The following is a 24,758-nucleotide window of genomic DNA, read 5'->3' as shown; positions in this document are numbered from 1 at the left end:
AAAAAAAAAAAAAAAAAACCACCAAAAAACCAAGCACCAAAAAAGCAAAAAGGAAAACCCACCCATTGTTTCTGCAAAGGCTCTCTTCCCACTGCAGTTTCTGCTGGGTCTCCTCGACAAGGCAGTGGGTGGTGCAGGAGCTTGGGTTGGTGCATGGTGGTATTTTTGTGTTTTTCTATTTGCAGCTTTAGTAGCTGTATCACAGAAAAAATATGTAATGGTGTGTTGTACTCAAGTGTGTGTTGTCAGATTTCACCAAAGGAGAGGCAGTAACACCAGTGAAGTGATTTCATAGAATCACAAATGGTTTGGGTTGGAAAGGACCTTAAAGATCATCTATTTCCACCCCCTGCCATGGGCAGGGACACCTTCCATAGACCAGGTCGCTCAAAATCCCATCTAGCCTGGCACTGAACACTTCCAGGGGTAGGGCAGCCACAACTTCTATTTCAACACTTTTTTTTTCCCCCCAACAATTTTAATTTTTCCTTCCTTTATGTATTCATCTTACATAAAATAATGCATTTTTGAAGCAGTCATGAAACAAATTAGAGATTAAGGCTTCATTTGGTGCTTTTTCCTTTCCAGCAGAGAAGCAACAGCTGTGGTCTTACATAGAATGCCTTTGTTGCTTTGATAGTTATTCTGTTGTTGTCAGATGTGTGTTCTTAGGCTTGTCTGGCATGTACACTTTTTATCACTGTCATGACTGAGAGTACAAAGTGTTTGATTAAAAGACATCTGCTCTATAACCAGAGGAAAAGGCATTGTTGGAGCCCTATTTGTGCTGCAGGTTTAGCCAGGCAGAAAAACGCTCTGGCTACTTGTAGCAGGAGGGTTGCTGTTATTCTGGTTGGAACATCTCAGTTCCACCTTGTCCTCACAAGGCCCCTGTGTCTTTTCTCTCCAGGGCTAGGGCCTTCTGATTCAGTTGCACTTAGGCCATTGCATTACACGGTGTTAGCCCCTTTGGAAAGCACAGGGGGCAGGTTTGTAGAGTAGGGCAGGGCTGAACACCCAGCACCTGCACTGTGCCTGTTGGGTTGGGAGGGTGCATCAGACTGGTACTGAAACCTTGTGGACTGAATGCTTATAATGTGTCTTAATACACTGCAGTGTAACTGCTTATTCATCTCCTTCCCTTTCACCTCAGAAGCATCCTTGTTTCTTGATAGTTTCCCAACACCTTTAAAAATGGCTATAGAGATGATGATCTAAATGTGACTAAATTACTTCTTTTTTTTGTCGATAAGAACAAATAATCTGTGATAAGTACCTGTGATAAGTGAGCACTAGCAACAAGAAAGCAGGGAAGTTGAACCCTAGTGATCTAAATGTCGCTTCTGTTCGTTTTTGCCAGTGTGTTGGAAAGCTCTGTTGGTGTTGCTTACAGCTGGATGACAGGGCAGAGGGCAGCACTCACCCACCCGAGGCCTCTAAAGTCAGCAGCAGTTCTCCTGTGCAGAGCAGCCGCTGCTTTCGTTCTGCTGTTTCGCTTTGTGCAGGTGGTCTCGGAGCTGCCCGGAGCTGGATGAGGGCAGCCTGGGCACAGATGGCCTTTGCCTTCGTTCGTGTTTGCTGTGAATGGAGGTGCTCTTGACTCCCATGCTGGAAGGGGTGGGATGGTTTGTGACACCTCCCTCACTGTCTGTCATGCCTCGAGGGGCCATGTGCCAGCAATGTGACAGGAATCTGGGGGCTATCAGAATGAACCTGATTTTATGAGACTGAGTCAAACAGCTAACAGCTAACATTGATACTTACAGTTTGTGCAGAGCTGGATAAATTTTTAACCCAAAGCTAAAATAAGGATTGTGGGTGGAAAGGGAAAAGAATTGTGGGAAGAGATGATAATTATAGCCACTCTCTGTACCTACAAAGACTGTTAATTTACCTCCTTAGGCTGAAAATATAGCAGAAATATCTGTATGGTATGTCTGTATTTACTGAAGAGAGCTTGGGAAAGAAAAACAGCAGTGCTGAGGTACTTCTGTAATTCACCTCTTACAGATTGATATGGTTACTTTTGAAAATTATGATTTTTTTCTAGCAATAGGGGTGAGTAGGCAGTGAGGTTTTCTGTATTTATTTCCTACATTTGTTCAATAAGCTCTTTTTTTCTATGTTGGAAATACTGGAATCTGGAAAGAAAAGTTAGGTGTGGCTTGCATAAATCTCCTAATAAAGACTCCAGTATTACCTAACTGCAACTTAAAATTGTGTCGTATTTGAGGTTGGAAGGCACCTCCAACATCATTAATCCAACTACCCCAGTGTCTTACCCCAGACAGGGTCAGCTGGAGCAGTTTGCTCAGGGCTATGTCCACTGGGGTTTGGAAGATGGAAACTGTTTCAGAGGGGGTTGCTTTTTTGAGGTACAAGTATAATTTGTTGTATTTCACTATGAGCCTCCAGTCCTGTCACTGACACTTCTGAGAAGAGTCTGGCTCTTGTCTTTGCTCTTCCATTAGCTACTTACACACATTGATAAAATCCCTCTGAGCCTCCTTGGGAAGCAGCTGAGGTCCTTAGCCTGTGTGTGTGTGCTCAGTGTGAATGTGGGGTCTGATCACATCAGGGCCGCTCTATTAGTAACTCACCTTTGCACAAAGCAGGCAAAGTAGATGTTAAGGCAGCACTTCTAAGTTGAAAGAATGCATGTAAGATTTCTGAGGAGTTATTCATACTGCTTTCATATGAAAATAATTAGTGAGCCCTATCCTTAATTTGCAAATGTTGAACTATGGTATGTTGTTTGACAGCATTTACAGAGTCTACGAGATGAGCAGGTTGTCCCACCCATGCTCTTTTTGTTCTCTTCAAAAGCTACCTCTGCTTCTACTGAATCACTGAACAATTTCGAGTTCCCTTTGTCAAACCTTTTATCTGCATCTCTTCCTGCATTTGAAGCACACTGTAACTGATAGGCCTGCACTCAGTATTTAGGAAGTGATCAGTGCTGTTCCTGAGATTTGCTTCTGGTGCTCATTATTTTAGTTTCTTTCCTGGTTTAGAGCCGTGTTTTGTATGTAGCAGTGGTGCCTTTTAGTAACAGAAGAGCTGTTTGATAGACCAGGTAGTGAGACTTGGGGATAGCTGAGTGTGACCACTGCCGTGTTTTGAAACCATGGAATTTTGGTTCCATGCAGCTCTGCGTAGACTTAAGCATTTTTTCAAGGAAAACAAACTAATTCTCTGAAGAAGAGTCTGTTTTCCCTGTAGCATCCTTGTTTCCCAGATTGGCAGTGTAAGAGATTTATTTTTTGAGATGGCAGTGAAGGATTCTGCAGAGTAAGAGTAGGACACTTCAGGACAGTAGCATCAAAGGGTTACTCGGTAACTCTGTACCAGTTAGCTTGGGTAACTATTCCCAAGTTTTGAGTCCTGTTTCATTATAAATCCTTCTGTTTATAGTGTTCAGATGCATTTCTCATGAATGATAGATGATCAGATGTTTTAATCACCTGTCTTTTCTCCTGTTTCAGCCTCAAGGAATAGGTTCACCTAGTGTCTACCATGCTGTTATTGTGATCTTCTTGGAGTTTTTTGCTTGGGGACTCCTGACAGCTCCCACTCTAGTGGTAGGTAATCCTCAGGAGCTTTTTCTCACTCTATGGGAGGTGGGACAATTACTGCAAAGGCACTCAGCATCTTCTGAATTACATGAAATGAAAATTACATATGACTGAGCTGCTCTGTTGTGCAAGTGAAAAAAAAGTTCTGTAATTTTGGATGATACCAAAAATTTCAATTATTTCATTATAGCAGTGTAATGGTTGTAGCACAGCTGTTTACATGCAAGTCTGCTAACACTCAAGCTTACATGTAAATATTTTCTGATTGAAACCAGTAAGGTGGTAATGAAATTATCTTTCCTTTCAAGATGCCATAAAACATTGGCACATTACAAATGTAAGGGCAAAAATACACTTGAAATTTAGTAACATTATGCAAGTGTGTGTGTAGGTAGGGAGGTCTTTGCTGACCTGGCTGTGTTTTTGAAATTTAGTAACATTATGCAAGTGTGTGTGTACCTACACAGGAGGTCTTTGCTGACCTGGCTGTGTTTCAAGCAGAAGCTTCAGAGCACAGACTGTGTTACACCAGTCAAAGCATCCCTGTGATTTGTGAGACAGTCATATCAATGTGTTTGTACCAAAGTACTTTCTCATGTAGTCAGTTGCTTTTAATTTGGATTTAATTTGTGAGTGATACATGCTGACAAATTAAAAGGAGTTAAGGCTAAAAAATCTCCCAAGCCAACTCCACTTAAAATGCAGTCTTGGTGCTGCTCTGAAAGCTGATGTTACCCATGAACAGTCTCTTGGGTATGAACTGCACATTGTCACTGAATGAAATCCTTGTCATCTAAACACAAATCAGACTGAGGCAGCTCCATTTCTGGCTTCTGCTCGCCAAACTGAGAGCCACTTCAGGATGGTGATGTCTCTTCTCTCTCTCTCCCCAGTCCCCGACAGATGACACAGTAACATGTGGAGAGTCTGGTCTGAGATAATTTTCTAGGTTCTCTGTGGTTTATTTACATTTCAGGCACTGAAATCTCAAAATGCCTTCCTTGCAAATGAAAGATTAATCACATTGTTTGTAGTTTGCTTTTTTTCCTTTTTTTTCTCTGTAATCTATGAAAATAAAAAAACTACTGTGCATCATAAAGTTGGATGTGTCATGAGCAATATTTGTAGTTGATATTGTGTAAATGACAGTATTCATATTTCTTCTCCAGGTTTTGCATGAAACCTTCCCAAAACATACATTTCTAATGAATGGTCTAATTCAAGGTGTAAAGGTAAGTTGACAGAAGTTAATCACAAGTACAATTTAAAGTGAGTGGTGGGAGGAATATAGAAATAATTGCCAGCTGAGAGAAACAGTCACGAGGTTTTTCAATATGGCTTTCATAGTATAAATAAAATGGGAATAAATTACTGCTAAAAAGGCAAGTGTGCATCTTTTTACTTTCAACAAGGTATTGCTTGGCCTATATCTACTGATTGGGTTCAGCAAATAAAAAGGTAGTTGATTAATCCCAAATGATGCATATGGTGTTAAAAGTGGATAATTTTTTACTTGGAGCTTGTTGCCCCAGTAGGGTATTTTCCATTACTTAGATTCATGTGAATTTTAAGAAGACAGTAACACACAGTTCATGAAACTGCTAGTATGACTGGATCATCTGCATTTTGAATTTTGTGTAGTTCTGAGGTAACAGACCTCAAATTTTATTTAACCAGACATGGGAGAGAAGATGAGTGATGGTTGGTCACATTGCTTTTGGTGCATTGCACTGTAGCCCTTGACTTGAGTCATACCAGTGCTCTTGGACTGTGCTCTGGTCAGCTATCACGAGTCTGACCACTTAGTTCTAACTTCAAATGTTTTGTTTCACCTAGGGCTTATTGTCGTTTCTCAGTGCCCCACTCATAGGTGCCCTGTCTGACGTGTGGGGACGAAAGTCCTTCTTGCTGCTAACGGTATTTTTCACCTGTGCACCAATACCACTAATGAAGATCAGCCCATGGTTAGTAAATTGTTTCACACCAGATTGGCTGTTGCTTTTCAAGGTTGCTATCTAATGCTTATGTGTGTAGCATTGTTGATAAAATGCTGTTTGTGCTTGATGGAAGGTTGAGGCTTTTGTATTACTTCTGTGCAAAGCTGGGGGAACAGTAAACCTGAAGCAGCTGCCATGAGGCCAAAGGCCTTGGTCAGAATTTCAATAGCTGCTGATTTTGATCTGTGTGCTGTAAGCCCTATGTCCTGCTCCAGCACATCTGCCAAAGCTGGAAAACAGTCCAGTGGACTGTGCAGGCATGGATTGTGGCCACAGTTCTCACTCAGATACCAGCCAGCAACACTGAAATCAAAACCTTACGTAATGCGGGTGCGTGAAATAACCATTTGTAACCTACAAGTTGCAGAAGTTTTACACTTTGTTTCTCAAATTCTAAAATCGACCTGCTTTGATGCTGTGTGCACCTTATCGACCTGTTAACTGGCTGGAACCTTGCCCAGGTATGGCAGGAGTCAGAGGCCTGGGCTGGCTCCCTGACCCCTGTGCTGTCCCTGAGGGTGGAGCAGCAGAGGCACAGCCTGAACTGACACAGGCCAGTGCCAGCTGCTCAGGTCAGCCTTTTCCATTTTCCCTCTGGTCACACAGGCTGCTCATCTCTCTTCAGAAGGAGCTTGTTTCTAAGTGTTTATTAAGTTTCAAATGCCAAGTGCTAGTGTCTATAGCATAACGATATGGCAGATGTTGAGGCCTTTCAATGACCAGGTTCTCAAAATACTGAAGTTCCTAATTTGCTTTGGGTCATAGACCAGTTGAATTTATTAGCTGAACACCTTGTTTCCTGGTAGTACTTAATCACAGCAGCTTTTTGTAGACGTTACAAAATCATGCTGTTTGTACTTGGTGCACGTAGAAGTTACACAGTTCTATCAAGACACGTTCACATCAGCTTTATCCAAGATTATCTCAATAAATTGTCAGGATAAGTTGGACAAGGTGATTTATTGTTCAAGTGCACTTGGATTGAATAGACTTTTTGGTTCTATTTGGCTGTTCTAATTTTTTTTATCGTGTTCTTAGGTGGTACTTTGCTGTAATCTCCGTGTCTGGAGTTTTTGCAGTGACATTTTCTGTAGTTTTTGCATATGTAGCAGACATAACCCAAGAACATGAGAGAAGCATGGCCTATGGTTTGGTATGTATTATTTGGGCTCTTTTCCTGTGGTATTCAGTACTAAGCCCTTCAGTTTGTAATGCTTTTCAAAGCTGCTCCTACGGCAAGTTGTTTTTAATTTGGAGTCAGGTTTTTCTGTTTAATTGTTCCTGTCATCCAGTCTTGTATCTCTTGAATATTCTGCTTCTAAATGAAACAAAACATGATGGTATTAAAAGCTATCTTGAGTGTCTGTCTTAACAGCTCTTACCAGTCTTAATGATGTAATTTGAGGAGCTTTAGTTATTCCTCCTTTGTTGTCCACAGTGGTACTACTCTGTCATCTTTTCAAAAATCTCACCTGTTGTGTTGGAACTGCCACAGTGTGGTACTTGACTGCACCTGCCTGTGTTTCCAGTCACTGTGCTGTGCTGCAGTTCAGAACAAACTTAGCTGAGTTACTTGTCTAAGTTCTTACAACTCACCTCTGTTTCTCCATTATCTCCCGATAACGTGCCAGGTCCCAGGAGCCTTCACAGCCTCATGTTATTATGGATTAGCAGAATTATTTTTTGTGTTTAAATTACAGAATCCATTACCATTCAGCATGAAGAGCTGAAAGCAATGAATATAGAAATAAATAGTTTCTTTGTGCCTGTACACATCAGGGATTGAGATATGTTGAGAAAGTTCCTTCAGTTTTTAAGTTAACATCTTTCACAAGGCCAGCTGGTCAGCTGAGAGCTACTGAGTTGGATTAACCAGCATATTACATTTAATATACCCTTTATACATGTGATTTTTTTTTTTTAACAGACATTGCCTATTTCACTAATATGGAGATTAAATACAGCTCATTGCTTCCCAGAGGTATTAGTAGAGTCTATAGTTAATTAAACTTAATTATGTCAATACATGCAAGAGTGCTGTGGGCCTCACATTGCTGTCCAGTTATCAGAAAGTTTTTCTTGAAAAATTGTGATTGTCTAAAATACACAGGTGCTACCACATAGGCATAGGAAAAAGGTTACTTTTAATTACTATGTGATTAAAATGGTTAGGCTTCTGAAAAGGAAGAAATGTAGGTAGGAACACTGTTGACTTGTCTCACTGAAAATCTTACCAGCTGTTACCTATTTCAGGTTTCGGCAACTTTTGCAGCAAGTTTAGTCACCAGCCCTGCTATCGGTGCCTACCTTGGCCGAGCGTACGGAGACAGCCTGGTGGTGGTGCTGGCTACAGCAATCGCCCTGCTGGACATTTGTTTTATCCTTGTTGCTGTACCGGAATCGCTGCCAGAGAAGATGAGGCCAGCATCCTGGGGAGCACCCATTTCGTGGGAACAGGCTGACCCCTTTGCAGTAAGCTACTAAAATAGGGAATATTTTGTTACTTGTAGATACTGAGTTTGGAGACAGGGAAGAGACTGAATTTACAATAGTTCAGGCTTGAAAAACAAAGCCTGCAATTTCTTCAAGCTTGACCTTGGTGGTTCACTGGTGATACTTTTGCCAACAATCTTGCTAAACATAAAGGGAATGCTTTGGTGGTGTCACGTAACAATTTCATTGACAGGCTTTTCAGAGCCCAGCTAGGAATGCTTTTTGGAAATGAACGTGGAATATTTTTTAAGTCTTTTTTCTTGCCGTAGTCCCTGAAGAAAGTCGGCCAGGACTCCATTGTGCTGCTAATCTGCATAACAGTCTTTCTTTCCTACCTCCCAGAGGCAGGCCAATATTCCAGCTTCTTCCTATACCTCAGACAGGTAATGTAACATTTTGGTATGAATTTGAACAAAAGTAGATTTACGGGATTAAAGAAAGTTTTCAGTATTACTGAACTAGTATGGAAAGTACAGATAACTCATACAATTTAGAAGCTCCCACGAACTGGTTTAAGTCCCCTTGTTGTTCTGTTTTTCTCTTTTAGACAGAGAGGAGAGGGGAAGGAGTGATGAATGAGTTACAAAACAGTTTCTTGTACTTAGTAATTATTTGCATTATTCTTGGACTATTCTTGAGGTTAAATATGTTGAACTGGCTTTATTTTTGAGGGAACAATTTAATTGTTTTCTATTTATGCCCCTTTATTTTCATTTACTTGTTTGATGTAATGAGAAAAAAGATGAGGAGCTGAATAATACTGGTCTTCTGCATTGTGTGTTCCCTCACTGGGGTTTGTGACATCATGACATAAGGTTTATGGTTAATAATCAAATTGCCTTTTTTAAAATATAGATAATGGGATTTTCATCTGAAAGTGTTGCAGCATTTATAGCAGTCCTTGGGATTCTTTCCATTATTGCACAGGTGAGTTACTGCTGTGTGTGTTATTGACTTGGCAAGCTGAAAAGAAGGAAGCACTGTGGAGAATGGAGAACAGTGTGGTTCCATAAATGTGATTCAGCTTTTCTGTGTCTGTTTTTTATTAAATCTCTAAAAATTGGTTAAGACTCTTAAGTTAGATGAAAACACTTGACAACAAGGGTTTGGTTCATTAAGGGAAAACTAAATCCTTTGTGCATCAAAGAAGGGGTGATGGTTTGGTCATATTACTTGCTAAACGACTGGATTTTTTTGGTAGAGGCAAATACTGCTTTTGAAGAACACTACTTAAGAATTAGTTTATTGCATGTATTTGACATTAAGTATAAAATGTTTTCAGGTTTTTTGTTGTTTTTTAATTCATTAACTCATCAACTTATCTGTGTTTAATATTTAGAATAAGATGTTCTTTTTCTGACACTTTACTTTTCCTTTCTCTGTTAGACAATAGTGTTGAGTTTATTGATGCGGTCCATTGGAAATAAGAACACCATCCTGCTGGGCCTGGGGTTCCAAATACTGCAGCTGGCGTGGTATGGCTTTGGATCAGAGCCATGGTACGCACATTTCTCTTTGGCCTGGCCGGTGGGGCCTTGGTTTGCATTTATCCCTTCTGCATAGGGTGTGAGTGCAGGATAGCCAGTGGAGCGTCCCTGCGCTCCCAGGGCAGAGCTGCAGCCCCAGAGCAGTCACTGCAGTTTGTGTTTTGCAGGATGATGTGGGCAGCTGGCGCTGTGGCCGCCATGTCCAGCATTACTTTCCCAGCTGTCAGCGCCCTGGTCTCACGAACTGCTGATGCGGACCAGCAGGGTAGGTTTGCTCCTGGTTCTTGGAATTCTAGTCAAGGAATACTGTGCAGGCACACTGGGCTCTGGGCTTAGTGCTGTCAGCCAGGCTGAGTCTTGGCAGGGCAGCCCAGACACCTGAGCTTAGGGCACCACACGTTAAATCCAGGTTCCTTGGAAGTTGCATTGTGTGCGTACCATGTACTTCTGGTGCAGAGGGAAGACTTACAGCAAGGCCCTGTAGTAGCAAAATACTCAGCAAACTTGGTGCACTGTTCCTCGCTGTTGCACACAGTGCTCTCTCTCCCGTGTGAGACAATGACAGCAGGGATAGCCTCCTTCTCCTGGCCTCTGAACTAGCTCAGCGTGGCAGGCACTGCCCTCTGCTAGAGGCAGATAGAAAAACCACTCAAGTACATGATAATGACTGGCTCTTTGCACCCCTTGTTTACTGCTACCCAGAGTGCAACACCATTTAGAGCTTTCCTGCCTGCATCAGTTTTTAGGTGAAGTCAACAGAAATAGTTAATTATCTATGTATAGCTACAGCTAGGTAAGAACATGTATTTCACTTTTCCCAGGTGTTGTTCAGGGGATGATTACAGGAATTCGAGGACTCTGTAATGGTTTGGGACCAGCACTTTATGGTTTTATATTCTATATATTTCACGTTGAATTGAATGAACTGCCCATGCCCGAATCACCATCAGGAGGTAGTGTGGTTGCACAATACCATTTACAACAGGTACGTTTCTTCTGTACTTACTGCTTCCAAAAGTTGTTAGGAAGGGCTCCTGTGCCCATCAGTTCGATGCTGTGTTACATTTTGTTACACTGACTGCAAATGAAGGGTGTAGCAAGAGGTTTCTGTGTCCTTCAGGGAGGGTTATTTAAGTACAGTTAATTACATGCACTGGTTTAGTTTAATTTTCAAATAGCTACAGCTGACAGCCATAGACAACTGTGACCCTTGTGAGGAGACTACCTTGAGGGAAGGATGGACAGTTACTAATGGTGTATGGGTTTTTTTGTTGTCCTTTTACCAAGCGCTCAGGGGTTTTTTATTAAGCTTTTGGGGAAACTCAGCATTCAGGAAGAACTTGCACTAGAAAAGGAAGTTGGCAAGCATTAATAAAAACCATGTGCTCCCTTGTCCTAAATCTTAGGATGTAAAGTTCCTTCTCATTCCTTCTAAAAGCCTGCACTGTATTCACTAGTGTGTCAGGCAGCAGCTCTTCCCACTTTTGAATATGGGTAATTAGCAATTGTAGGCTGTTAACGTGTGTCTAAAGGCTCATTAACACTTCGTGGTGTCACTGTTGTTGTTTTCAGAATTCCATAATTCCTGGACCCCCGTTCTTATTTGGAGCGTGCTCTGTGCTGTTGGCATTACTTGTTGCCTTGTTTATTCCTGAACACACAAACCTAAATGTAAGATCCAGCAACTGGAAGAAACACTGTGGCAGTCATGGCCATCCCCACAGCCCACAAGCTCCTGGTGAAGCTAAAGAACCTTTACTGCAAGATACAAATGTATGACAAAAATCCCAGGAAGACTGTTTGGACTCTTCTTTCATCAGCAGTTTGGGATACACATTCCAACTCCACCAAAATGTAATTTCTTAAGGTAATCTTAAGAAACATCTCTGCATGAAATCTGTAGGAATTGAAACAGGAACTTTCTCCAAAGATGTTGCCATTGAACTAAAAACTAACTTGCTTTTATAAACAAACTGTTACATCCTTGTCTCTTGCCATGAAATACTGTTACTGCTAAACTTTACATTCTAGTTCAGAGACAAACAATAGTCAAGGCATGAGCATGTGTCCTTCTGTTTCCTTACGGTGGTGAGCTTTAATTCTAGTCATGCTACGTCTCAATGAGACAGACTGGCATCCATGTGGACCCATTCATTTTAATGTTGTAAAATCTTGGGTCAGATCATTCAAAGCCTTAATGTAAATGTACTTAAGTAGGGAGGTGAACTGGTATCATTTCTTTTAATAGTCACATGGCAGGTTTTTTTTAAGTTTGTACTAATATAAAAATCACATGAGCACGCTTGCTGAACAGTAAAAGTTATTTTTATGTAAGTGCATTTACTCTTTCTATTTTTGAATAAACGGTCGTATCAAACACTTGTTGAAATATGAAGTGGGTGTTTTGGGCCTGCAGATTTTAATACCGGCTCTAAACCTCTGCTTTCCTCTGTACCGTTTATTAAACCACTCTATTTCTGATGTTTGCGTAATCATAAAGGACCTCAAAACTTGAATACACAGACTGAACTCTACAAGCTGATAGCCTTGAATCTGTCCGTGTGCTATATAGTGGCCTTTGAGGACTGTCACAATAACCCTTTTGCATTACAGAGCTAAAGTTTTAGTCCTAAATTTTCAGGACCCTTAGTACAGAAGAGAGCTTTATACAATTACTGATGTGAATTTCTCTAAAAGTGTATATTTTTGTGTCCAGTTGTATTATTTAAGTGTTCCTTTGTATAAATTTGTGTATAAAGTATTGTATAGGTTTAAAATGTTTTCATCTTGTGGTTATTGCTTAATGCTTTTTTACCTTTGAACATTCACCATGGTTGACCAAGAGCAGGAAAAAAAATGTAAATATACTGTTAATAAAGTTGAATATTTTAATGAATTTTTAAATAATTGTGAATGTCTCTTCCAAGCTTCAGTGACATTCAGTAGTTGCATGTGTGTTATACTTCAGCAGGTGTGAAAAGTCAGCTGGAGTAGAGGTCCAGCACAGAGCTTTGTGTTAGCTAAAGCAGCCCTGAGCACAGTGAAGGGCTCTCTGCTGTCCAGCAGCACGGGCTCCCTGCAGCTGGCTCCTTGTTTCCTGGGGCCTCCAGTGGAACAGGATGGCCACAGATCCAGGCTCCAAGGAACGATCTGTTCCACACAGCCGGCCTGGCTGGGGCTGCCCAGGCCCACAGCACCTGTGGTTCACTTTTGATTTAAGAGGCCTGGGAGATGCTGGCACACTCCTTTAATCACCACAGCTTCAGTCACTGACACCTGAGGACAGCTGGAGAGGAGCTGCAGGGCTGGGCCTGGGGCACTGCACTGCCTGGGGAACAATAAGCAACAAGGAAAACTGCAGAGAAAGGTAAACAAAATACAGCTGTTCTGGTGGTTACCTCAGCTGGGAATTGCAGTACAGTGGAGAGGGTGGTTTAGTACTCCTGAAACATTAGCTAATCAGAGCTTTTGATAAAAACCATTTAATATTTCCATTGCAACACACATGACAAAACCCGACACTACACATTAACATGGTGCTAATTTATAAACAAACTTACACATTTCACACAGCAAAACGAATCACTGAACAATCCTCTGGGTGCACTTGAGTAACTAAAGTAAAAGGAATGAAATACCTTTAACAAAAATAAGGAATAGTTATTGTAAGGGTATTTGCCTGGCAGAAGTCTGTGCATGCTCGTTCTGCAGGGGATACCAAGTGAAAGATGGCACAGAACAGAAACATTACATGATTCTAGCATTTGAACCCACACAGCAGAACAAGCTGAATACGTGTAAGAGAATCTTAAATTTCTTTGTAGTCTTACAGTTGTAAAGTATGATATATAAAAATAAAGGAACTTTAAAATGTTGATACTTGGCAACAGTTAACTATTCAGCTACTTCATCTTTTAATGTTTTAACGTGGTGGCCTACGGAATGGAATACTGAGCAATTCACAGAAAAGTTAGGGGAACCAACAGTGAGAATTTTAAGTCTTAATTTTATACCTTCAGTGAAATAATTTAGCATTTTTTGTATGAGATTTGTAAGTCTATATGCACTTCAAATAAGCTGGTTCCAAAATTAAGCAAGTTTTTAAAACCGAACTGTAAGGGGAAGGTTAGTGAGGCAGTCATGCCAACATATGAGCTTGACCATTACTGAAAAGGACAGCACAGCACAGTTTTCTTGTGCTTTCCCTCTGCCTCATCCTTTCTCTGAAAGGAGTCAAGAAATAGAAATTCAGGTAAGTGTTCTCACTCAGGGAACGTATATTTCACCTGTTACAAAAAATCAGAGAACTTAGGTGGGTTTTTAGGAGGATTTACAGGGTCAACAATATACTAAGGAAATTCTGCACAGCCCTGGTGACAGCAGTGTTGTTCCCACTAAAGCTCCTTAAAGCTTTATCTTCCTGTCCTTAGGCTCAAGCACTGGAACATCATCCAAGTCAGTCAAGCTCCCTTCCTCAAAGAAAACTGGCTCATAAAATTGTGTCAGTTCACACTGATACTTTACTAACACTCTATTGCAGGACATTCAAAAATCCCCCCCCAACAGTTAAAAGAGGACTCTTACTGTAAGAACCCTGTCTATGATCCAGGAAAATAGGCCGAGGCTGGTGTTCCAGCAGCTTTTGGTGACAGCTGGGCTTTGGTTGGCAAGTAGGGTCTCAGGTACTCTGCAGAACAGCACAGGACACTGCATTGAACCAGGGCTGTTACTGCCCTGCAAGTACATTGCAAATAAGGCCTTGCTCTATTGTTTCGTACTTACCCGAGTTAAGTGTGTTTTGACTAAGCCCTCGTAAAGGAATGCTGTCATCTTTTCTCTTGAAATACTTGGATTCCAGACCCAGCTGATTACCACTAGAAACAGAAAGGCCAATTACAATTTAAAGCAAATGCAGTTTATTATCAGTGCATTACAACGAGGGCAGCTACAGACTTGCTCACGAAAACCTTCAGTAAGAAGTGTGACTATGTTTCTATGACCTTTACCATTTAAAGTTGAACTATAACTGAGTACATTAAGAACAGCCTAGAACTATTTTTTTCAGTGAGCCAGCACTGGCTGGCTTAGATCTGCCAGCAGGAGCAATGCTGAACTGTTGTTCTTTGGGGCCCACTCCTGAAAAGCACAGCTCTTCCTCTGGTTTCGACAGACCACCACAAAATTCATTAGCATGGTAACGAAGAAAGGCAGACCACAGAACTACGCTTGGTACTAGAACCATTTTACTCGGTTCCAAACACACCAAAATGACAAAGGGCTTTATAAATATAATAATGAAAATACTAAATTGCAGTAGATGACACTCACTTCTCCTTATTCGCTGGGTGACCGGCTGCAGGCACTGTGTGAGCATCCGAACATCGACTCAATTTCAAAAGCTGTGAGTTCAACTGAACCTGCAGCGACAAAGAGCTGCAGGTTAAGAGTTACTCCAGATCTGAGAGTCCCCTCCCCCGACAGCATTCCCAGAGAAAAATTCCCAGGGATTTGTGTTTCTACACCTCACTGGCCCTGCTGTGCAGCAAAGCCTGCAAGAACAAGCAGCCTAAAGACAAGCATTAGCTATAACATAGAATATACAGAATAACAGTCATAATATTCATGGCAAGGAGCCTAGGAGTAAGTACAGTAAATATTTATGTACTTTGAGAAATAGTCAAAATGTTGTGCTTTGATAGTTTGTATTGTCACATTCTTAACCAAACAAAAGAGTCAAAGTGCCTGCCTTTGGTACTGGACATTGGGAATTCCCATTTTTGTTGTGTGTCGGTTCCAGAAAGTTCTGGAAGGCATAGAAAGGAGAAATGGGATGACTGATTCCCGAGCTGTGAAAGGATGGTCGGTCAGGCTGTAAAAGAAATAAAAACACATCCATAAAGGAGAAACACAATTCTTCAAGTAATTGTAGAGATTAAAAATTCCACAATTAACAACTAACTGCCATTACAAAGCCAACATTTATGTGAGTCTTCCTGATGGGAAGAAAACATCACTTTTCCAAGTTTTGTACATTTAAGGAAAACATAACTTTAAAAAGGTTAGATGAGGTGAGCACTCAGCTAGTAAAAAGCTGCACACCCTGTAATTGGTTAAAGTATTAAACGTATCCATCTACAAATCAAGAAACCTCTTTGTATGAGCATGCCCTTCCACTATGAACAAGCAGCTCATCAGTTCCTGTTGCTGCTTTGTGACAGCAGAGATTTGTACAACACAGGGTGAGAACCAGCAAGTTACGTTATTCAACAATGATTGCAGGCAGCGTTCTGAAAGTCCCTGACTTTCCTGTTTCTGAAAATCACTAGTAAGAGTATTCAAATAGTACACTTTGAGTTTTAACCTTTACAAAGAGAATTAGTAAGTTAACCTCTCAACACTAAAATGCCTTTTTTTTTTTTGCCTTCACACTGCACTTCATCTTTTCCAAGATAATTCTGTATTGCTTTGTGTATTTTATGTAAATGAGAGCTTAGAAGATTCTCACCTACAAGGCCCAGGACAAGAACCACCCAGCAGGGTATGACATTGTTGAAAAACAAACTAACAACCCCAAACCACACCCACCCAAAACTGTAGGCCCAGAAGAAGATGAAAGCACTTTTTTTTCCCTTCCTTTAAGGCCCTGCATTGTAGCAACTCATGACCACCTCACCAGCCTGGTATTTACAGCTCTACCTTACCATGCTGTGAGGTGAAACAGCAGCCCTCCCACCACCATGGGCACTGGCAGAGGTGTCCAGCTTCTTTGCCATCTGAACTTCACTCAGCTGTTTGTTCAACCAGGTGATAACTGCAGAGAGGAAGAAAAAGCTCAAGTCCATTTGCTACCTCTTACAAGCTGTTTGAAATGGCCAGTAGCCCTTCCTCACAAAAAGTGACAACTCACTGGGTGTTTTTCCTCTCTAGTCCCATGCAAAGCCATTTGTTGAAGCTTCCTCCCCATGTCCAGGCCTCTGAGCACCCACCCCACCCCACAGGCCCAAGGGAAGGCTTCCCAGCATGCAGCTCTTGGCTATTGCATGACCTCAACAGCCAGAGGCTTGTTTTCCATACACAACAATAATTGCAGGTCTTCACAAAAACCCCAAAAGCTGCTTCCATCCATTTCAGTAGCAGTGAGATCACTGGGTCATTTTTACAGAGGGAGATACCAAACTGTATAAACCTACCATTTTCATTGGTTTTCAGTAACTGCTTGCTTTCTTCGAGTTTTTGTATTGTATTTTCTAGCTGTTCTTGTAGCTTGCAAACCTGTAATGCCCAGAATAATTAATAACACCATCAGGAGTTATACTACTAGTGTTATACTAACTACAAACAACAAAAAAAGCACATATGAAGTTGTACTAAAATTAAACAAGTTTGAACTTAGTTTTTCACAAAAGCAATATGGTAATTCTTTTAAAGGAAGGCCTACTTTTAGCTAGGATTTCGACAAGGTGACAGCCAGAATCCTTCCTGACCTTTATTTTTCTGTGATTAAATAGCGCAAGGACTCTAAACAGGACAATGTCCTTAATGGAAGAAAAAGGTTCACTCTGTTCCTGTTCTTGTTCCCTTCAGCAATTTCCACATGAACGTGCCTTCTATAGGGTGCTGACTCATCCATTACATTGCTTTGTTCTCTTAAAACAATTTTAGTTTTCTTCCATACAAATGGAAGGCCTTTACAAATCAGGTTAACATTAAAAAACCTGGAAGTTGATTACACATTTAAATAAACATGTTAACTAAGCAAAAGAGTATATTCTATTGCATGGAAAGATTTAAGACCTTATTGCTCTAACTAAGTTAAACCCCACAAAACCCAACCAAGTCCATACAACAGCATTTCCAGCACAGGTTAACCCATCAATACCTCCTGCTCTTTCATCTGAAGGGATTGTCCCATCTCCTGTGACTCCCTCTGCTCTTTTTGAAGTTTCTCTTCTTTTTCTGCCAATAGTTTTTCTTGTTGAATTGTTACTGTATTTTTCAATTTTAATTTACTCATTAGAGTTTTCAAATCTCCTTGTAATTTCTTGATAATTTCATTAGCCTATTAAAAAAACCCAAACCATATATTACAAAAATAAACACCTAAGAAGAAGGAAGATGTTGCACAAGGGAATTGTCATGTTCAAACAAACCTTAAGGAGTTCAGCTGACAGCGACTTAATTGTTGTCTCTAGTTTTTCAATATGCCTTTGCTTTTCCTCTGTATTCTCTTCCAGTATCACCTTGAACAGAATGTTACACAATAAAGCTGTGATAGACATTGCTTATGATTTCAAGTAGAATGTTCATTAATTCTTTGAGAACTATCCTTACAAGAAATCAGTGTTTTTCAGTCAAATTTTATAGGATCATTAATCCTTTTTTTTCTTACCAGAAATACCATAAACTGTAACTCCAGTACCACAATATTAAATCTGAACTATACTTTTGATGCCACAATTTAGAATCTTAACTACATTTGAAAGCTGACTTGCTGTATTCATAAAAACTGGTCAGCAGCTACTCTGTGGAAACCACAATTAAGAAGGTTCTACCAAGTTTAAAGAAAATTAATGAAGAAACCTTTTGCTCTTGTGTTGCATCCAAGACTTCTTTTGTTCTGGTGACAAGCTGATCTTTGTCTTTGATCTCTTGTTCCAGGACAGCAACTCGTGTCTGCAGCTGATTAATGAGTTTCTCTTTTTCATGACATTCAGCATCCAGAGTTGTGTTCTCCCGGCGCAGGGACAGCACCTCCTGCTTTGCTCTTTGGCATTCCTAATGTTGGGAAGGAATTGAATTTTATTTTTCAAGAAAACCTGTAATTTTAATTTAAAAAGACATATTTAAATAGTAAGCATAATATGGAATGAAGAAGAGATTAATAAACTTAATATGCTATATTTCCTATGCAAGCTTACTACTGTTAGAGCATGGTAATGCTCTAACAGTAGGAAGCTTGATTTTGGGTATTGGGAAGCCGTACATCTTCTAATCCAGAAAGCTTTGCTTTCAGTTCTCTGACTGTGGAGTCTCCTTTGTATCTCCTCTCTGTCAGGTCCTTATTGATGACCTCGAGTTCTGAGAGTCTGGTCTGCAACTGCTGAATACTTTTCTGATGCAAATTTTCCAACTCCTTTTTCTGTTGTTCGTGCTGTTGTTGGTACTGAGTTTGTGCCTGTGAGAAGCAAAGAAATGAAGCAGTTATTCAATGAATCTGACCATTCCCATACAAGAATCCTGTTTATTCTTTCCAACCACTGTACCTGGAGAGCTCTTTCCTTTTCACTTGTCAGCTCCTGTGAGTGTTTGTTGCTCAGAGCTGTAGTGTAGGACGTCCATTCATTTTTCAGTTTGTCAAGTTCACGGCTCTTCTCTGACAAGTTCTGTTCAAGTTTGACAAAGCACAGAGTTTAAAAATGTATGCATTTCAGTCAATACTGAAGGATTCTTTACTGTTTCTTACTAAGAGGACATGGAACTATTAAAAAAAGTCTAAATTTCAGCACCAGATGCTGAAATATGTTAATTTTGTAACCAGGAAAAGTAAGGCACTGAGAAGCTGAAGAGCATTTTTCTTAACGCTGTGAAAAAAATAATTCTAATTTTTAATTGCATTTTTTTTCCCAACCACTATTTAAGAGTGAAAAAACAGCCTGCTGATGGTGCCTACCCTTGTAACAGAGAGAACTCTATTAGGGGAAAAAAAGAAATAAAAGTTCTTAAGCAGCATCTTTTCCTCTTTTTGGTTTGTAATTCTGCATTTCAATTCAGCAAACGCATTCCAGTAACTCAAACTGAAGCTGCAGACATGAGGCAAACAAATATTCCATTCCAAAAATAATTCATAGCAGTTTTAATGGAATTGTTCTGTTTCATTATAGTCAAAAAAGTCACCTTGATAATTGTAGAATCTGACCCAAATCATTCTCTTGAAATACAAAAGTGATTACTATGCTGACTGCAAAAATCAAAAAGAAGTTGAGTAATTAAAGTCCAAGACTTCCAATTTATTTACCTTTGTTTCACAATTTTTCCAAATAAAATGATTTTCCATGGAATATATGAAGTATATTTATCATTTATCTTCACATGACCATATATTTAGTATTCAATCTGTGTGTGCATACACAGACAGACCTCGGCACAAAATAAAGTAGAATTCTCCTTGAGTAGTGTGAGAACTCAATTTAACTCTTCAGCTGCAGGCTTTACTCACTCTCTATAAAAGCTACAGTAGACTGTTCTTGTCTTTTCGTGCACTCTCACATCCATTATCTTGGCTAGGTAGTGGCTAACCAACCAGCCTACAAAAAGGGACATTTTCCACAAATCAAAAAAGCACAACACACAAAAGTTAAAAATTTATGTTACCTGTTGAGTGTAGCTCAGTTGCCTGGTAAGATCCTCTTCAGTTTTTTTAAGCTTTTCTTCCAACATCATTTTATCCTCCTACGTACAAATTGGCACCAAGTCAAATCCTTAGCTCCCAAAATACCGTTAGTATTTAGCTTTCATTTAACCAGCACAGCATGCCTAAGCACCCAAATACCCACTGTATTTGTGAAAAGATCACCTTATTAAATAAGTGTCATATTGAATAAGACATAATTAGTAAATTTAAAAGAAAAGGCATTAGCCCACAATGTAAAAACTCCAAATTAAATTCTTACCAAATTTCTACAAGGAAATAGAATCTTATAATGAAAACTTGTTTACAAAGAAGTTACCTAAACAACAAATCAACTGAAATACTGTAAATCTATATTAATAGATATATTAATAATAAAATGGCTTATTAGGTGCCTAGAAATATGACAGCACAGTAGGAAAAACAAATCCCAGGTTATGAAACTGACAGCAGTCATACTTTGAGACCTTTATTTTTCATGAAATCAAACCTAGCATGCTATGAAAACGCATCAACATTCCAATTTTAATTTCCTATTTCTAGCCATTAGTCCTTTGCAGTCCATCAAGCCTCACAATTACCAGCAGACCACGCTTTCCTACAGCCAAGTGCAGAATAAAGACTGAGAGGTTGCAGCAAGTCACCCGTGCAGCTGCTCTGGCCATCAGCACAGGCTGTGAGCAGGGGAGCTGCAGCAGCCAGAGCACTCAGCAGCTGCACACTGTGAAGCACCTCAGCTGCTGCCACTCCAAATGCCTCCTGAATGCACTGCTTTCGGTGCCAGGGTCACAGTCACCATTTAGATCTTACAACATGCACCCAAGTGGCTGCATGCAATGACATATTTGGGCTAAAAGGAAAAATAAATCAGTGCATACAACTTGGTACATTCTTCTGAATTACTGAGAATGAAGAAAGTGCTTAAGTACATACAGCATCAAGGTTTAGTTGCAGTTAATGATAAACTTTCATTTTACCTTAAGGCATTTCAAACAGTTGGCTAAAAACTTCTTTATTTCCGCATCAGTTCCTGGCAGGAATTTTAGAGAGAGATGGGTAAGGTGTTTGAAGGGGTTGGTCTCCACTACATTTAAAGAGACAGGTGTATGATCTAGCGCAGGTGCTGAAGAAACTAACTGCAGCAAAAACCTAGGCAAAAACCAAGACAATCAAATGTTTAGCATATTTTTTTCTCACACTACCTGTAGATCCTAAGCTATTTCCCAATAAAATATATTTTTGCATGTAAAAGGCTGTCCAGTTTTTGCTCAAGAAAGAATTCTCCTCCCAAGACTCTGGTTTTGCCAGTTACATCCACCAACTTATATTCAGGTCAGGGGCAGGTCAGATTATCCTTGTTCTACTGACTCTTCTCAGACTGAGTGACTGACAAGCACTTTAAGAACTCAATAGGTACACACAGAGTAACATGGCACACACTTGTGACCTACCTTGGGATATCTTTGTTCTGCTCCTGAATGCATTGCTGAAGCAGATCTATAAATTTTTGCGGGAAAGCAGAGAAGTCTACCAAGAGACCTTGTTGGGACTTTAAACTATATAAACAGACAGAAACCAGAATGTCAACAATACAGAGAACTGTAATTTATTTCCTATAAAATATTTTGTTTACACTAGTAGAAAGAACCAGTTCTGATCATGTCATTCAAGTTTACTAGCATGTTATTTTCAATCAGAAGTGTGTCTACATATCACAAAATCACGAAGTGGTCAGGCTGGAAGAGACCATGATGGGTCAGCTAGTCCAACCTCCCTGCTTGAGCAGGGTCATCCTAGAGCACATCTTGGTTAATAATCCCCAGAGGATACTTCTGATCACAAGAGTTCTTGCACATGGGCTGCACTAATTAAAAACCAGAAGTTGCTGTGGTGTAACAAATGTGCCCTTTGAGTAGGCATCATCCTCACGGCACAGCCTGGAGCAGTTATGGGACAGGGCACAGGGAACAAGCACAGAACAAGGAGGGGAGACTCAGCCATCACCTCTATCACCTACTCACTCATTCCTCTGCCCCCCTTCTCCATAGACAAAGCAAACTCACAAACATCCAGCAGCGCATGCACAAAGCTGTGCCTCTACAACAAAACACTTCTGCATGTCTTTCTTGCAAAACACTATTTTGCTTCTGCCTTTTGATCCACACACTGATCACACCTCCCTTTTTAAAACCACCAAAGCCACTCCCCCCAAAAATACCCCAAACAAACAAACCCACGCCAAAAAAACCCACACCAAAACAAAGCAAAAAATGAAACAAATAAATACCCAAAGAAAGCAGAAAACTGAACTGTTCATCTGTTCATGCCTGAAATCCAAATTCAATGATTTGCTCAAATTCTGAGCAAGTAAATGAGACCCAACAGTACAATCATGCAAGAAACCCCTAAGACACAGGCTCAGGTCTGTGAATCCATGTTCATGCAAACACACTTACCTCTCGTAATTATTTCCCTGAACTAGTTCACACACACACACAACAGTCTGTAAGAAGCAATTAGGATAAACAGAAGATAGCAGCAGTAACATGAACTGTGGTACAGTTGCACTGTGTCCCTGCATGGGACTTAACATCGGGATCCCAACGTTCCTGTGTGTAATCTGAGCTGGTCACCCTCTGGAACCTGGCTGCTCCACCGGCTGGTCAGAGAACGATACTGACCAAACCCCACAACTGAAAAATGCCAAAACCTGAATTCTAACATAGACCACTCTAAGCTAAAAATATTCCCTTGCTCTTTTTTGCCATTTAGAAATGCTTCACAGAGAAAATACTGTAATTTCACTTACCTTTGAAAATCTTCCTCAGATATGACAAGGTTATAAAGGAAAAAAGGATCAGTATCATCAGTCAATCGAACAGCTAAGTCCTGAAAAGATGTACATTTAAATATGATTAAAATACTATAAGCTACCCAGGAGTCTTTAAATATTTTAAACCAGCACTGCAAACGGTATTGAATGTTTTTGCTGTTTAACCAAAACCACAATAGAATTGTGGCAACTAATTCAGAATGTTTAAAACATTGCCATTTAACACAACTTCAAATACTACAGTGGGAAAGCAAGGAAAACCTTTATGCAGTACATTAGGCCCAAGCAGCTGCTCCCTGTAACAGTGCTCGCCCCTGTGGGAAGGATATTCCCTAGCAGAAGTACAAAAGTAAGGAGAAACATGTCAGCTGTTCCAACATAATAAAGTGTGACCACAGCACATGTACATACACACAACTGCAACTTGTTTCAGTAATTCAGGTGCCAGTAACACCAACAAAACTCTCAGCTGGAGACACATAAGCAAACTCAGGGATTTATACACACAGTTCAAGTTAAAACTAATGCTACCCCAAGCCAGCTGGGGTGGATTGATGGGTGGGATAAGAATGCCTGCTAGCGCTAATGTCCCATCAAGCACTGGAAGTTCTCTCTTAGACTGATCACTCCCTGCTGTACTCAACTGCATTTCCAGGCTCCCCCTGACACAGGCTGCAGCTCAGTACGCACGTCTAACTGAACTGCTCCTGCACAGTGGGAAATAATATTAGCACTGCCACCAGCAGCAGAACCTTACCAAAAGCTGCTGTACTGCTTTACAAACAAATCTTTACTTAGCAACGCTATAACCAACCCATGACCAACCTTAACATCGTGCCAGGGGAAAGAACAGTTTGGTGACAAATCAGACATGCAACAGAAGAGATTAAAAAATCTCCAGTAGTGGTCTCATTGCTATTTTCCCTGAGAAAGACTTTTTTCCTTACGCCCAGTTTCACACCTTGAACTAAAGGTACTCTTAATCTCTAACTCATGATCCTCTGAGCGTCTCCAAACACTTTTAATATGCAAGTTTGCTAAGACCCATCAACAGCCAAACTAAAATAGAGGACTAAAAAGGCTGGGGGGGAGGCAGAGGTGGAAAAACGCAATACCAAACCAACTAAGTTACTCAAAAAATTACATAAAAAATAAAGTGAAATGGGAAACACTAAAATCCCATTTTGCTTTTCCTTTTTCTACTTATCCGTTTATACAATGAAATTCAGGTAATACCTAATGAACGACACAGATATGATTCATTTACAAACCTTTTTATGGACAGGATTAGAAATTGACAGTAGCTCAATATTCACTCGAACATTTAATCTCCTGTGTACAAAAAGATCAAACTCAGTAATAAAGCAAGAAAACATTCCCCAAATAACATGTGTTCACAGCTGCATTACAGCAATCAATGGCATTTTAAAAATAAAAATTTAGGCAGAAACATTATGAAAGTTCGCACAGATGACTACAACTAAGATATAAGTTTCAGTCATTGCAGCTCCTCAGTCAGAGCTGGATTTTTGCTGCTTGCTTGTTATCCACCAGGCTTTAAATAGCAAGGCAGAACTTTCGAAACTTCGTCCAGAACTAGAACTTTTGGAAAAGCCTGTTGAAATTTATTAATTTCAAAGTTCTGATAATCATTTATACAGCGCTACCTTGTCTTCAATGACTTCTTGTCGAGTACAAAGTCACTTGTAATACAACACACACCACGGACATCAGCCTTTCCGCGGCTTCTCACACAGGTGAGTCAGGCACACACTGTCTCATCCAGACAGGACCCATAGTGCCGAAATTCATGCTATTTTGAAGAGACACTTCACATACAGAATGTCTAGCTTCCCCAGACACCACCGCCGTGCGCACCCTCGCACGGGTGGCTCAAACCCGCGGGTCTCTGGGCCGCAGGGCGCTGAGGAGGCCGCGGTGTGCCGGGGGAGGCGGAACGGCCCG

The 24,758-nt window shown here is 40.5% G+C and overlaps 3 protein-coding genes across 3 annotated transcripts in view; 2 read left to right on the top strand and 1 right to left on the bottom strand.

Moving 5' to 3' along the window:
- The first annotated feature begins 503 nt into the window (after window positions 1-503).
- MFSD14A (major facilitator superfamily domain containing 14A) lies at window positions 504-12,448 on the top strand. The gene is made up of 11 exons (XM_008630244.2): window positions 504-3,581; window positions 4,745-4,807; window positions 5,412-5,539; window positions 6,611-6,725; window positions 7,826-8,044; window positions 8,335-8,448; window positions 8,921-8,992; window positions 9,452-9,564; window positions 9,720-9,817; window positions 10,374-10,537; window positions 11,125-12,448. The coding sequence occupies exons 1-11, from the start codon at window positions 3,444-3,446 to the stop codon at window positions 11,329-11,331; spliced, it is 1,431 nt and encodes a 476-aa protein (XP_008628466.1). The 5' UTR covers window positions 504-3,443; the 3' UTR covers window positions 11,332-12,448.
- SASS6 (SAS-6 centriolar assembly protein) lies at window positions 12,427-24,571 on the bottom strand. Its single transcript, XM_008630243.2, has 17 exons — window positions 24,065-24,571; window positions 22,770-22,849; window positions 21,412-21,516; window positions 20,938-21,109; window positions 19,924-20,001; window positions 18,816-18,935; window positions 18,536-18,727; window positions 18,133-18,327; window positions 17,703-17,792; window positions 17,432-17,611; window positions 16,743-16,824; window positions 16,254-16,363; window positions 15,299-15,421; window positions 14,881-14,969; window positions 14,335-14,426; window positions 14,137-14,239; window positions 12,427-12,880 (listed from the first exon to the last, which is right to left on the bottom strand). The coding sequence occupies exons 1-16, from the start codon at window positions 24,167-24,169 to the stop codon at window positions 14,151-14,153; spliced, it is 1,902 nt and encodes a 633-aa protein (XP_008628465.1). The 5' UTR covers window positions 24,170-24,571; the 3' UTR covers window positions 12,427-12,880; window positions 14,137-14,150.
- A 64-nt stretch (window positions 24,572-24,635) lies between these two features.
- The window catches only part of TRMT13 (tRNA methyltransferase 13 homolog), a 6,427-nt gene continuing 6,304 nt past the window's right edge, over window positions 24,636-24,758 (top strand). Inside the window, exon 1 of the mRNA XM_008630477.1 lies at window positions 24,636-24,731. Coding sequence (XP_008628699.1) covers window positions 24,636-24,731 — 96 coding nt within the window. The remainder of the gene's footprint in view (window positions 24,732-24,758) is intronic.

Source organism: Corvus brachyrhynchos, unplaced genomic scaffold (assembly GCF_000691975.1).
Source record: "Corvus brachyrhynchos isolate BGI_N302 unplaced genomic scaffold, ASM69197v1 scaffold101, whole genome shotgun sequence".
NCBI classification, from domain to species: domain Eukaryota; kingdom Metazoa; phylum Chordata; class Aves; order Passeriformes; family Corvidae; genus Corvus; species Corvus brachyrhynchos.
The sequence above is the reverse complement of the archived record's forward strand: the minus strand, read 5'-3'. Positions and strand labels throughout refer to the sequence as shown.

What these genes read in the sequence shown, in the direction of transcription:
- SASS6 (XM_008630243.2), bottom strand. Translation starts at nt 24,169, where the DNA reads ATGTTTTCTTGCTTTATTACTGAGTTTGATCTTTTTGTACACAGGAGA. An exon ending in AACTGAGCTACACTCAACAG is followed by an intron (nt 18,936 to 19,923) that starts GTAACATAAATT and finishes AAACTTGAACAG; the next exon opens with AACTTGTCAGAGAAGAGCCG. An exon ending in TGTCAGCTGAACTCCTTAAG is followed by an intron (nt 17,612 to 17,702) that starts GTTTGTTTGAAC and finishes TTTTTTTAATAG; the next exon opens with GCTAATGAAATTATCAAGAA.
- MFSD14A (XM_008630244.2), top strand. Translation starts at nt 3,444, where the DNA reads ATGATCAGATGTTTTAATCACCTGTCTTTTCTCCTGTTTCAGCCTCAA. An exon ending in AACAGGCTGACCCCTTTGCA is followed by an intron (nt 8,045 to 8,334) that starts GTAAGCTACTAA and finishes TTCTTGCCGTAG; the next exon opens with TCCCTGAAGAAAGTCGGCCA. An exon ending in TGCTGATGCGGACCAGCAGG is followed by an intron (nt 9,818 to 10,373) that starts GTAGGTTTGCTC and finishes CACTTTTCCCAG; the next exon opens with GTGTTGTTCAGGGGATGATT.